The following is a 12,898-nucleotide window of genomic DNA, read 5'->3' as shown; positions in this document are numbered from 1 at the left end:
ACCTGTGTATGCAATCAGATTGTGCTATTACAATCTGATAGAATTGATATGGGAAGGTTCCCCCCCACCGCTGTAGTTTGGATATGATGTGGTTTATCATGCTCAATACTGACAGCACCTACTAGCACTTCACCCTCTCTGCACCCTGTTTGTTATGTGTATGGTACCTTTCTTTTCAGCATGAAGGATTTGTGAAAAGCTTTAGGGCCTTGGTGGCACAGCTGTATGTAAGTAGCTTTTGTGTACTGACTTGTCTGCTTGCAGAGCCTCTTTCTCTACTGACTCCATAAGGAGCCTAGGGGGAATTAGTTGGCCAGGATAGTTGCTTGTATCTGAGTAGTGAGATGATTCCTCCATGGTCTTAGTATTGATAGCCATATTGGAATCATGTGGGTGCTGTGCCTGCTTCTGCATCAGGCACTAAAATGTTGAAAAAGCTGTATCAGAAGGCCCACAGTCCATAGGCTTATTCAAGATGAAATCAGTTCTCTGTCTCAGAGATGTTTATGGTATAGCAAGTCTTTTCATTTGCTCTCTCATAAACATTTTCCCTTCTGTCTCCTACCAGCTTTTCCCACTAAATCCAGACCCACGGTGGCAGAATTCAAACCTGCGCCCACTTGCCCTGGCATTACAGCAAGCCCTAGGGCAGGAACTGGCTCGCATCCGCCAGGGGAATGCTCAAGTGTCTGGGATTACGGCACGACTTCTCCAGGCAGTGGCTGCGCTGATGAACTCCCCACACAGCGGTGCATTGGTGATGGCAATGCATCGCAACCACTTCATCTCCTGCCCCCTGATGCGCCAGTTGTACCAGTATCAGGTGAGTAGTCTAGGATGAGACTCTTTTCTAGCAGTGAACCAAAAGGTGGGGAGGAAACAGAAAATTTGGGTCATGTTTGCTCTGCTGTGTGCAGACCCTCTACCTGTGTAATGCCAGAAATACAGCCTGGGGAGTGTGATACAGAGGTACTCATGTTGCCTGTACGTAGGCATCTTGATGGAGGCTGGCTGCATTAGCCCAGCACTGATGAGAGTTGGGGCTTACATGCAGGATTGGGTGTACCTTACCTATCCAGTAACGGTGTGGATTTGCAGCTGTGGGTCTCTGCGGGCTTTGGGATCTTTAGGCTATGCTGTTTTGCAATGTGGACATGCCTTGCAAGCCAGGGCATTTGCAGAGAACTTGAGAGCAGAATTTAGTAATTCCTTAGAGAGATCTTCAGAGCAGGCTGAGATTTATCCAATGAAATACCTTATTCCTTTGTTCATGATGAAAGAATGTGCTGAGTTTCCTTTAGCTATGCTTGAAGAGGTATTCTGTGTGCAACGGAGCTTTTTGGCTTGTGTTGGTACGCTAGAGGCTGCTGCCTTGAGGTCACTGAGTCATGGCCCAGCAGAGTGGGTGTGCTCTGTTCTTGGCAGTATGTGCCACTACCTGCATTTTCCCTGCTATATTTGCTGTGTTCTTGAAGTGTGTGTAAGCAGGTCTCTTTTGCTGCTCTCCCTAGCGCTGCATGCCACAGGACACTGCCTTCTCCTCGCTCTTCTTCAAAGTCCTCATGCAGATGCTGCAGTGGTTGGAGAACCCTGCAGTGGAAGATGGTCCTCTGCATGCTCAGCTGAAGGCCTTCGCTGTGCAGTACTCCTCAAGGCACAGGATCAATGATGGTACAGTCATTGCTACATTGTGCAGCTTGTGGGAGCCAGAGTGGACGATGTGGGTCATAAAAGGCATGGAAATAAAACTGCACCCAGACCAGAAAGTGGGGTGGGCTGCCCTTTTTAGAGGTATGCTCAGGAATAGTGAAGAGAAGAAAATCTGAGTTGTACTGTGCTATACAAACTCCATGAGGATGCAACAAGTGATTTGGCTCTGGGCATTTGCAGTGGAGATCTGGTAGCATCTCACAGAGCAGATCTCTTGGGAAAACTTCCAATTGCTCAGATTAGAAATTCTGTGCTACCTCTAGTTCTGGAAGATGCATGTGCAAGAATGGTTGTGGAACAAAGTCACAATATGACTTGTATGGCTGTTATCTGTGGCAGTAGAGAGTAGCAGGTTCATATGCTCGAGTACTTGTGCCATAGAACCACATGGTGCATCTGTAAAAGAGAAGCCCCTCTGAATTTGTCTGAAGAGGGGACTGGTTTGGCCCTCTGATGCCAATGCTGTGATTTCTTTGCAGTTCGAGGTGGCTTTCTGCACCTTACAGAAGCACTGACTTTCCGTCGTGACCCTGACCTGATCAGCTCCACAGTACGTGCCATCATTGCAACCCTGAAATCAGGAGAAAAGTGTAATGTGGAGCCAGAGCTCATCAGCAAAGGTATGGCTGTTCTTCTGCTCTCCTCGCTTCTTAGAGCAGCAAACTGAACTTCCAGCCTAGCAAGTGAGTGCCTAGTGTGCAGGGTGTGAGAGGCTGCCTTCTTCCTGGATCAGAAAATGCAAACTGATCTAAACTTGGTTCCAGCTTGTATCACATCCTTCCATTGCACTGGTATGTGGGTTTATATACTGTGATCTGGCACTTGAATCAGGTGTCTCAGCAAGTTGCTGGTTTCTGCTAACACATAATGAGCAGTAGAAGCCTGTTCTCCTGGATAAAGAGGGCTTCCCCCTTCCTTACTGAGCCAGGCTTTCGGGAATGTTGGGCTGAATGCTTTCACGATACATTTGTAAAGTTCCATCGCATCCTCACCACCTCTTAAAGTTAGTGCATGACATCTTTTTCTCTCTGCTAGTCCTTCAAGGTCTGATTGAAACTCACTCTCCGTACTTGGAGGAACTCCTCACTGTCCTCTTCTCAGCTACTGTTGAGACTGCCACCAGGTTTCCTGCCATGAAACCAATTGCTGTGGTGAGCTCCTTGTTGCTCCAGGATAAAGAGGAGACACCGGTGAAAAAGGAGCTGGATAGCTGCAGGTGAGTCTAGGCAGTGATGGGAATTTACTGGTGGGCCTGGTTTCATGGCATTACCACTGATACACCAGCCTTGTTTTCTCCTCAGCACTGAAGCTGCTTGGCTAGGACCCTCCTCTGGCCTTCTCAATGACTGGCTGGAGATGTTGGACCCAGAGGTGATCAGCAGCTGCCCTGATCTCCAGCAGAGGCTACTGTTCTCCTGGAACAAAGTAAGAGTTGTTAGACACAAGGACTTCTGCACTGAAACCACCTTCCTCGGGTACCAACCTGCACCTGGAAACAGGGCAAAGGGAGAGCTTATGCTTTGCTGCATGTTACACCAATTCTAGAGCAGTGCAGACTGGCTAGGAGGAGGATCCTGGTGCATTCTTCTCAGTGCAAGGCTTACATTTCATCTGATCTTTATATTTCTTCAGCCCTCTTTATTTCAGGACTTCAAAGAACATTAGAGGCACAACATAGTCCCCTAAAAGCCCAGCCAGCTGAGTTTTCCTTGGTGGTTTGCAGACAAGATAACTAGTTTGCCCAGAAACATTGTGCTAAAGCTAAGGCTGAAGTTGAGTTTTCCAGCTTATCTAATGCTGGTTAGACATGTACCGTATTGACATACTGTACAGTACTGTACTAGTTAGTACTGCAGTTCAAATCCTACATCCATGTGTTGTCTTCTGTGCTGTCTTCCCCTGGATCTTCACCCTCCTGTAATATACATGATACCTGCTGCTTCTGCCTCACAGTACGAATCAATTGATACGTCTTCCTTGTTCGGTCCTTCCAGGCAGGGTCCCAGGTGCCTTCCTTCCGCCCATATCTCTTGGCTCTTCTCACTCACCAGTCCAGCTGGACCACATTGCATCAGTGCATCAGGCTTCTGCTTTGCAGAAACAGAGAGCAAAGGTGAGTCTTGCTCTTTGGGTGGAGCAAGGGGTTTTGAGTAGGGCAGCTCATTGTGTCTGAGAGAGAACAAGAAGAAGCTGAGATCAAGAGTTGCCACATTTCACAGTGCATCTGGCAGGAGATGTAACCCAGCCAAAACAGGCTTTGAGAGGATGCTGATTTCAGTCATGCTGATTTGGTTACCGTGATACAAGTATTACCTGCTGTTTGATGGAATCAGCACATAAAGACTTGTCTGTGTTCTAAACAGGAAGTGCTGATTGCTGGGCAATCCATCTAGCATTGCCCTCGTTGATAATCTTTATGAACATGGGGTTTGAAAGATGGCTTGGATAGTGAACTGACAGGAGTCTCCATGCCTGGGCAGGTTCTGCTCAATCTTTTGATTTTACGAAACTCCATTTCCAGTCTTTCCTGATGCTGTTCATGGCATCAGGTGACCAGTTCTGTTCTGGAGCAGCTCCAGTTCTCAGCTCTTATACGTTGCTTTCAAATAATAAAGCACCACTGTAGTATCTTGCTTAAGTTTATTGCACTTGTGGACCAGGGAACACTAACACCTAATAGAAATTCAAGTCATGATTAAACTAGCAATCTTTCTAAGGCCAACAATATTCCAGTTTGCATATTATTTTATTATTAATCTTGTGCTCACTAACAATTCCATTAGTTTCTGCAATCCAAGATAATAGGCAGTATGTTCTATTACACTGGGACAGCAAGGTCACTGCTCTGATTGTACCAATTGCTTATGTTGATGGCCTTGTGGCGCAAAACTCCTTGCAGCCAAACATACTCTTGAATGCCGTTCCTTGAGCTCCATATCATGCACTGTGCTTGTTGCAACAAATCATTAGTCATAATCTGGGAACAGACCCAAACACCTTCTCAGGACTTAGTGGATCCTATTTTTACACTCGCAGATGTTTCTTTCTTCACAGTACTTGGGATGTTTAGAGACACTACCTTGTTTGTATGCTGCTGGAGGGCTGCTTTGACTCTAATTGCAAATCTGTAATCTTTTATCTCCTGGCAGGTTTGACCCAACGGCATCCTTGGATTTCTTGTGGGCCTGTATTCACATCCCTCGGATCTGGCAGGGAAGGGACCAAAGAACTCCTCAGGTAGTGGTTCAGTTCCTCCAAGGTTCCTGTCTGGATAGAGTGGAAGGTGATGCTTTCACAGTGTCTAACTTTCCATGGCCAAGAGGTGGCTGGAGTAGTACAGATGCATCATGCCAAGCTTGCTGCCTGCGCCTCAGCTGGTTACTAAGCTGCTCTGCTGAGTTACATATTACAGTGGCAGTTTTGGGTTCAAAAAGCTGATATGAACACACATAAGTTTGCCTGCTTGGCACTTCCTCTGCAGCTCTTGCAGCAGTTGCCACAATGTCCATTAAAGATCTAGTCACAAGGCTACATCAGTGGTGGGCGAGCTAAAACCCAGTGTGGGATAATTTCCACTTCACCAAGAAGGGACTGTATTTCTTCTCCGCAGAGGAATTTCTTTTGTTTGACTGAATTATGAATTCTGTCCCATAACACATGTGAGGTTGGAAGTAAATGAGTTCAAAAGCAGAAGAGGGGTGAAGATGCCTCATTTGGGGTTTGGGATGCATGCTTTCAAAGCTCTAGATATTGGGCAGTTCTTAACTCTAGTCCTAAGCAAGATGTTCCTTTCAAGTTGGGGAAAGTGTGAATAAAGGAACTAAGGATCTAGGGATCTGGTTTGGATTCATTTTGAGTGTCCTCCTGTGTTACAGAAGCGTCGTGAGGAATTTGTGCTCCACCTGAAGGCATCAGAGTTGATCAGCATGGTGGAGCTGATCTTGGCTGAAGCAGAAACCAGATACCAGAACACAGAAGAGGCCTCCTGCACGCTCATCCAGTCACGACTGCCCTTGTTGCTCAGTTGTTCTCACGGGGACCTTGAGAACATCAAAAAAGTAACGGAGTATCTGACCAGCTGCATCCAGCAGTGGGGAAGCAGGTGGGGGTGCAAATGGGGATCGTATTCTAATTACAGTTACTCGGGAGTAAGCAGCTCTGTAATGATGAGACTTGGCAGCATGTCTTTGTTAACAATATTGTGTTCCAGAGCCCATTTGATAAGTACATGCTATCATCTCAAAGATTTGGGGAGGAAAAAAAAAAAAAGTCATGTTAAGTGCTGCTGGGACCAGGAAAGGGACTTTAAAAGTGACACTGCAGAGACCTTTTTGTTTTTTAGGAATTCAGGGTAAACTGTGGGTGTGGCTTTTTGTTGTTTAAGCCAATGAGTTATTTTTACTTACCAGTTCCTAATTTGGGATCCCTATCTTCTACTCATTCCTTGACTCATCATTAGTAATGCTGCTGTTGACCAATTTGATTTGCTCTTGAAGCTGAATGGAGGCTAGACCATTTTCTCATAGCTATGTTAGCACTGCAGGAAGAACAGGAAGAGAGGATGTTTCAGTCAGTGAAACAAACTGACCTAATCATAACCTCATCTACAGTGGTGCTAGAAAAGATTTACTGAGTTATCTGCTCAGTTGCCCTTGCATTGTATTGCCTTGCAGTACAGAATGACTGAAAACTAATGGAGGGCAGGTGTGCCAAGCGAGAACAGTGTGATTAGTTTGAATAGTTGTGCTTCTGACTACATTTGCACTTGAGATGAGGGATCAACTCAGCACCTATAACACCAGTACCGTGTGGACAAACTCTCCTTACTGGGAATATAAGAAAGCTTGGCAGTCATATGCCTAGGGGTAATTTTGCAAGTGTAGCTTTCTAACTTCAGCATTGGATATGACTTAATGACAGATCCCCATAGACTGTGCATGATTTGAGTAGCTTAAAAGAAGCAAAGACTGGAAAATGCTGATTCAGATTCATGGTTGTTGTCCCTTTCCATGAGCTGTTTGCCATATGCAGACTGGCTGTTACTAATCTCATGAGTCTGGGATGATTGCTGGTTGAACTAAAGCGTAAGCAGCAGCTGACCTCTCCCTTTTTCCTTCAGCTCTGTGGGAAAATGCTGCCAGGACCTTCTTCTGCAGATCTACCTGCAGCTACCCGAGCTGCTCATGCCTGTGCCTGAGATGCTTCTGACCAGTGAAGGGGCCAGAGATAGCAGCACTTGCAAGGTAAAGTAGAGGGACAGGAAAGCCCCCTTCTAGTCATGCACCCAGAGTGGATGCTACTTTGGTGCATAGACTAAAAGGAGAGGACAGGCAAACGCTGTCTGGGTCATCTTGGCTTCTTCACCTTGCTCTTCTGTTGCCCTTTCCCGGCCTGCACTCTCAGGAGCAGAGAGTTCAGGTGTGGTTTATTTTGCAGTGTCTTTCTATAAAATACTGTAAGTTCTGCAAGCTTCTGTGTGCTAAAGGCTTCTGGAAGCACAAGTGTGCAGACACCTGATCTTGCTTTGTGGTCTCTGGGGACTGTGGACTTCAGATCCCATACCAGCTGGAATGCTGCATTCGCTCACAGGTTCTACCTGAAAATAACTTCTATTAACCCTCTCTGCCTTTGGAAAGGAATTGGGAAGCACAGCTGAAGAGCTGGGGGCTCTGCTTTAAACCTTTTAACTGTTTACCCACTGCTCTTTCTAGCTCGATGCCCTGGTTCACAGATTCATCACCCTCCTCGCAGACACCAGTGACTCCAAGTCATCAGAAAGTCGTGTGTGGGATGCCAACATGGCCTGCAGGAAGCTAGCTGTGGCTCATCCCATCCTACTTCTTAGGTACCACTCTTCCTCTTCACCCTCTGTGTGACTGGAGTTCATTGAAAATCATCCACCCTTGTCCAGAAGGGGAGCTAGTTGGGTACAATCCTGATAACTGCTAGAGTCTGCATTTATGTACAGAAGTCAGGGGGTGGCGAAGTAACTTTTCTAATGAGGCAGCACCTCTTTTGGCTCCTTGTCTGTCAGTCCTCTTGGAATTGGAGACTAGAGAACAGAAAATAGGTGGGAAATGGGGCTTGCTGATTCCACGGATACAGGGATCAAACACAGAACTCTGGGAGAGGGTAAGGGAAACTTTCTTCCAGGAATTGAGGGGTAATAACCTCTAAACATTTCTGGGAAGAGGCTGGATATAGATGTTCTTCTGTTTGGTGTTCTAGGCATTTGCCAATGATTGCAGCTCTGCTGCATGGCCGTGTTCACCTCAATTTCCAGGAGTTCAGGCAGCAGAACCACTTGACCTTCTTCATCCACGTCTTGGGGATCCTAGAGCTACTTCAGCCGCAGGTCTTCCAGAACGAGCACCAGGCGGCACTATGGGACTGTCTCCTTTCCTTCATCCGCCTGCTGCTGGTAGGAAAGGTCCCTATTCCCCTTCCCTGTGCAGGCTGCCAGCCACTAGAGGGAGAAGCTAGTGTAACACAGGGCCAGTCTAGCTCTTTCCCATCAGTAGCAAACCAAAACCTTCACATAACTAAGAGCCAAAAGGTGCATCACATACCTTAGAGAGCTTGGAGGGGAGGCGGGAGATAAAGGTGTTAGTCCCTGGTCACTGGTGTGTTCCCCCAACAGTGCAGGATGGGGCAGTGCTTCACCACTTTTTTGGTAACTCTCATCTTCCCTATCCCTTCTCAGAACTACAGGAAGTCTTCACGGCACCTGGCTGCCTTCATCAGCAAGTTTGTCCAGTTTATCCACAAGTACATCACGTGCAATGCCCAGGCAGCTGTCTCCTTCTTGCAGAAACACTCGGATCCGCTCCAGTAAGCTTCTTGCTCCAGTTAGCCCGTAGTCCCTGCCATGCTCTCCTCCCTTGATGTTGACTGCAGGCTGGCATGAACAAGAGCTTGCCCAGGCAAAAGGCTGCTGTGAGCTAATCAGACAGGAGACAGCAAGAAGATGTGACAAAATAGCTGTTAATGTGCTTTTCACCCTTAGCTCCTTTAAATCTCTATCGAGATGATGAGCAGCATTTCCCTTTTACTGCTGGTGAAACTGAGCCCAATGAAGTTAGGTGATGATTTCAATTCGCATAATGGCCCTAAGTGACCCTGTGAGACACTGTAGTATCCTGCACTCATTTCCAGAGAGGCAGCAGCATGGTCATTTCCCTGAGCAGTGGCTGTAGGGTCCCATCTGCAGATATGAGGACAAATGAATTTGGATTCCAGTTACAACAAAAGGGAAAATCAGAGTTTCTTTAGCTGCTTCAGGAAAAAAAAAGATCAGCTGCTGTTCCCATTTGTCCCCTCTTGTTTCTGCCTCTGAGGAGCTAAAATATTCTCTTCTTCCCTGTTTGTGTGTAGATACGTGTCCTCATGCCCTCATTGCCATTTAAAGCTAAGCATGCTTTCTCTTCTGCTAGTGACCTGTCATCGGACAACAGTGACCTAGCAATGCTGAAGTCCCTTCTGGCTGGCCTGAGTCTGCCTAGTAAGAGTGGCATCTTGGACAGAGGCTCTGAAGAAGAAAAGGATGGTGAGTCTGAGAGGGAGAAAGTTACTCCAGCTGGTGAACCTGTGGTATGTTTTGGAGCACAGATGCTTTTAGCACAGCACTGTATGCTGTGTTCACCCTGTTCCTGACAACAGTCCAAAGGGAAGGTGTTTTGAATGGAGAATGGCACTTGTATACTCAGTAATTTGAAAACTGTCTGGGATTGGTTGTTTTCCTGTCAGTGGTATCTTGAGTGGAAGAATGGCCCTAAAAAGGGGGAGTTTCATTGTTGTGGATTTTGCCTTCAGCCTCAATTGAGGATTGACGTAGCAAGAGACCCTAAGGGTATATCCTCTCCTCCACTGGTTCCTTTACAATGTGCATGGGGAAATTATTTGGTATGAAAACAGCTCAGGAAGGTCCCTTTTCTTTGCCTCAGCTGAGGGGACCCAGAGGTGTAGTGAGGCTGGAGACAGTGTAAGGGCCAGGAAGCATGTGACTGTTTGCTGGCTCGTGATACATGACCCTATACTGGTAGGGAGTACTCTCTGTTAAAACCACGCAGACTGTCAGGAGTGAGCTGTTCTCTCTCTGTCCTAGATGAAGCAGCTGCTGGCTCTCTCCCTCTTGTCAGCGTGTCTCTCTTCACTCCTCTCACCCCAGCTGAAATGGCACCATACATGAAGAGGCTCTCCAGAGGCCAAACTGTTGAGGGTAAGTGAGGACCTGCAGAGCTGTATGAGGACACAGGGCAAATACAGACAGATAACAGCTAAGGCCACTTTTCCTGGTTCCAGAATCTTGGGTTTGGACATATCCAGCAGTTAGGATGTGGGTTTTATTATGGCTGAACTTGTCTATAACCTTCTGACAGAGGCTTCCTGTGATACTGTTGTCACTCAGAAATTCAGCAGTGCTGTGTCTGCCCCTGCCTGGGAGCTCTCCAAGGATCTTTTAAGTGCTCTGGGAGGTGGTATTGGTGATTCAGGGAGTGCTGCAGTTCATGCCGAGCCAGCACTGACCTAGTGCCCCAACGCTGTAGTGTCAATGGGAGTGCCTTCACCCCCCCCCCTTTTTTTTTTTTTTAAGATACAAAAATATGATGAGAAGTAGGATTTAATTAGAAATCCCCACATGGCCTTCATGAAAGAAAGTTGTGTTAACCTGACATGTGGGAACAACATGCTGCTTCTCTGAAGGTCTTCTGAAAACACAGGTGCCAGTGGTGGCATTGGGGTGACTGTTACCCCTGGCAGGAGAGCACTGGTGGCCTCTGCCAGGGCAATTTGGCATGTGCTGATTTATCACATGACCTACCTGTTCTCATCCTTTTTCAAGAATTGCCTTTGTTACTTTAGCTTTATGTGCATCTTGGAAAACTTGACTGCTTGGGAGACTGGATCAGTAAACCAAATCCTTTGCTGGATCAGTGAATTTTGGTCACCCTTTTCAATCTGTCTTCTTCCAGACATCCTGGAGGTGCTGACAGACATCGATGAGATGTCCAGACGGAGGCCAGAAATTCTGTCCTTTTTTGCTGTAAGTATGGAGTGTCTTGGAAACTCCCACTGGAACTAGGAGGTCCTTTACATCAGAGCCCATGTTGCACAGCCAACTTGAGTACTATCCTTCAGGGGGTTGTTGCAGCATTTTAGGAGAGATTTGACTTCTTTTAGGCCTGACACCAGGCAGCATTTATTTCTCTGCCATCTTCTTTCCATCAAACAGTCTCCTTTTGCATACTGGGTCTATCATCATCCACTTTAACGTCTCTGATGTCAGAGGAAGAACTAACTCTACCACCAATAGCAGGCCACGGAGAAAGCAGAACAGCTCTGTAGAAAACACTGGAGCCTGAGGAAAATTCAGCTGTCCTACATGGAATAAGATTAGAAAGGGTGCTTTAAAGCATTCAGAACAGGATAATCCTTATTACAGAGAGGGATTTCCTGGCTGAGCCAGTACCTGCTGGATGTGTGTAGTGCTGGATTGATGTTGGAAGGGTAGTAATGCAAATCTGAGGATTTTGTTCTCCTTGGATGGCCCTATGATCTTAGCTAATTTGTGCATCCTTTCTCAGACAAACCTGCAGAAGCTGATGAGCTCATCAGAGGAGTCTTGCCGCAATCTGGCCTTTAGCCTGGCCTTGCGGTCCATTCAGAACAACCCCAGGTGAGGACAACAGGGACTCAGGTTATCTTGAGTCACTGATGGGCACTGGCTGCCTATCTTGCACACCTGAGGGTGATCTGGACTGTACTGACACTGTAATGCTTTACTCCCAGCATTGCTGCAGACTTTCTTCCCACCTTCATGTACTGCCTTGGCAGCCGTGACTTTGAGGTGGTGCAGACAGCATTGAGGAACCTGCCTGAATACACCCTGCTCTGTCAAGGTAAGTTGGTGTCTGCCTTCTCTGGTGTACCCAGTCTTTCACTGGGCTCCTGTGCTGGGACCAGCCTCCCCAGGAAGATGCCAAGAGTCAGTGGTGCCTAGAGTAGGCTGTCAAATATGCAGGTGACTGTCAGTAGCAACTTGGGTCTGAACCATCAGAGGAGACTTGCCACAGGGACCAGGAAGGCCTCCTTGAAATAAATTTGCTCCTTTAGGATTTTCCTCTGTGTTGTGATCCCTCACATGATCGCATACCCACCTGGGCAACTAGAGGGGGGATTATACCCTGCCCTTATAGAAGGGGAGAATTGCTTGCTAGCTTGCACAGCACAGCTGCAAACGCTCATCCCAGGACTTGCTGGTGGATTGCTCTTGTTTGTATGCTGGAGCACTCAGGCCAGTCCTCATGCTCTCTTTCCCCTCCACAGAGCACGCAGCAGTGTTACTGCACAGGGCCTTCCTGGTTGGGATGTATGGCCAGATTGACACCAGCTCTCAGATATCAGAGGCCTTGAAGGTTCTCCACATGGAAGCCATGATATGAACGTGTGGTCCTGGGAGCTCCACTTTCAGAGGAATTAATTTAACTGGACTCATCAATTGCATTGAAGTCCTGCAAGATTCAACCCATGTGCTGGAGGATCAAAGAGATGATGTAACAAGCCAGACTGTGCTGGAAGAGGAGGGCACACTGACCTAAGAGCTGAAAGGTGCAAGGATAGATCTGGCTAAGATGTCATTTCTGTGGGAGAAAAATCACCTGAACATTGTGCCAAACAGGGACCAGTTCCTTCATGGGATCTCAACCACAGCATTGGGCAGTAGCTGTCATTCTCTTTCCCTCCAAGAATGCAGAGCTGCTGGGAGAGAGGGGAAGGGAGCACTGGCCCTTGCACTTGAAGTCTATGGGCCCTCCGTTGTGTGTTGGAAGGAACATGTGGATCTGTGCAGGGGGAGAGACTTGGGGGCACCATTTTATGATTTTATTTTTTTTTTATTAAAACTTGTAGTTTTCATTGTGCCTTTCTCTGCTTCCTGCTGCCTTGAGTGTGAAGCTTGACAACCCTTTCTTCTTGTTCTTCAGCCTGTTGTTATTCCAGACAACGCTTCTCTGGAAGACTGGCTTCCATGGCCAAATGTGGCCAATGTGTGTGTGTCTACATGTTCTTGGCCTTTTACAGTATATGCAGAAAATGGAGGAGGGTTAGAAGTGTCAATGGAGTATAACAGATGAGTTTGGTGCTACCAAAACCCAATCACCAACTGCTGACAGGACAACTTTTAAGAGTG

General features: G+C 47.1%; 1 protein-coding gene across 4 annotated transcripts in view; it reads left to right on the top strand.

The window, feature by feature from the left end:
• INTS1 (integrator complex subunit 1) overlaps nucleotides 1-12,624 on the top strand; it is a 29,822-nt gene extending 17,198 nt beyond the window's left edge. For 3 of the 4 annotated variants that reach the window (XM_067306647.1, XM_067306646.1, XM_067306645.1), the window contains 18 exons: nucleotides 569-823; nucleotides 1,512-1,671; nucleotides 2,190-2,330; nucleotides 2,746-2,926; nucleotides 3,012-3,135; nucleotides 3,705-3,823; nucleotides 4,860-4,947; nucleotides 5,586-5,812; nucleotides 6,830-6,953; nucleotides 7,422-7,555; nucleotides 7,939-8,131; nucleotides 8,414-8,541; nucleotides 9,144-9,256; nucleotides 9,815-9,928; nucleotides 10,683-10,753; nucleotides 11,295-11,386; nucleotides 11,500-11,609; nucleotides 12,037-12,624. In XM_067306647.1, the coding sequence (XP_067162748.1) occupies nucleotides 569-823; nucleotides 1,512-1,671; nucleotides 2,190-2,330; nucleotides 2,746-2,926; nucleotides 3,012-3,135; nucleotides 3,705-3,823; nucleotides 4,860-4,947; nucleotides 5,586-5,812; nucleotides 6,830-6,953; nucleotides 7,422-7,555; nucleotides 7,939-8,131; nucleotides 8,414-8,541; nucleotides 9,144-9,256; nucleotides 9,815-9,928; nucleotides 10,683-10,753; nucleotides 11,295-11,386; nucleotides 11,500-11,609; nucleotides 12,037-12,152 (2,490 nt within the window). In that variant the 3' untranslated portion in view covers nucleotides 12,153-12,624. Of the gene's footprint in view, nucleotides 1-568; nucleotides 824-1,511; nucleotides 1,672-2,189; nucleotides 2,331-2,745; nucleotides 2,927-3,011; nucleotides 3,136-3,704; nucleotides 3,824-4,859; nucleotides 4,948-5,585; nucleotides 5,813-6,829; nucleotides 6,954-7,421; nucleotides 7,556-7,938; nucleotides 8,132-8,413; nucleotides 8,542-9,143; nucleotides 9,257-9,814; nucleotides 9,929-10,682; nucleotides 10,754-11,294; nucleotides 11,387-11,499; nucleotides 11,610-12,036 lie in introns of those variants that run through there. The other variant, XM_067306649.1, reaches the window with a different exon arrangement.
• The last annotated feature ends 274 nt before the right edge of the window (nucleotides 12,625-12,898 follow it).

Source organism: Apteryx mantelli, chromosome 16 (genome assembly GCF_036417845.1).
Source record: "Apteryx mantelli isolate bAptMan1 chromosome 16, bAptMan1.hap1, whole genome shotgun sequence".
NCBI lineage: Eukaryota > Metazoa > Chordata > Aves > Apterygiformes > Apterygidae > Apteryx > Apteryx mantelli.
This window is presented reverse-complemented; position numbering and strand designations above follow the sequence as displayed.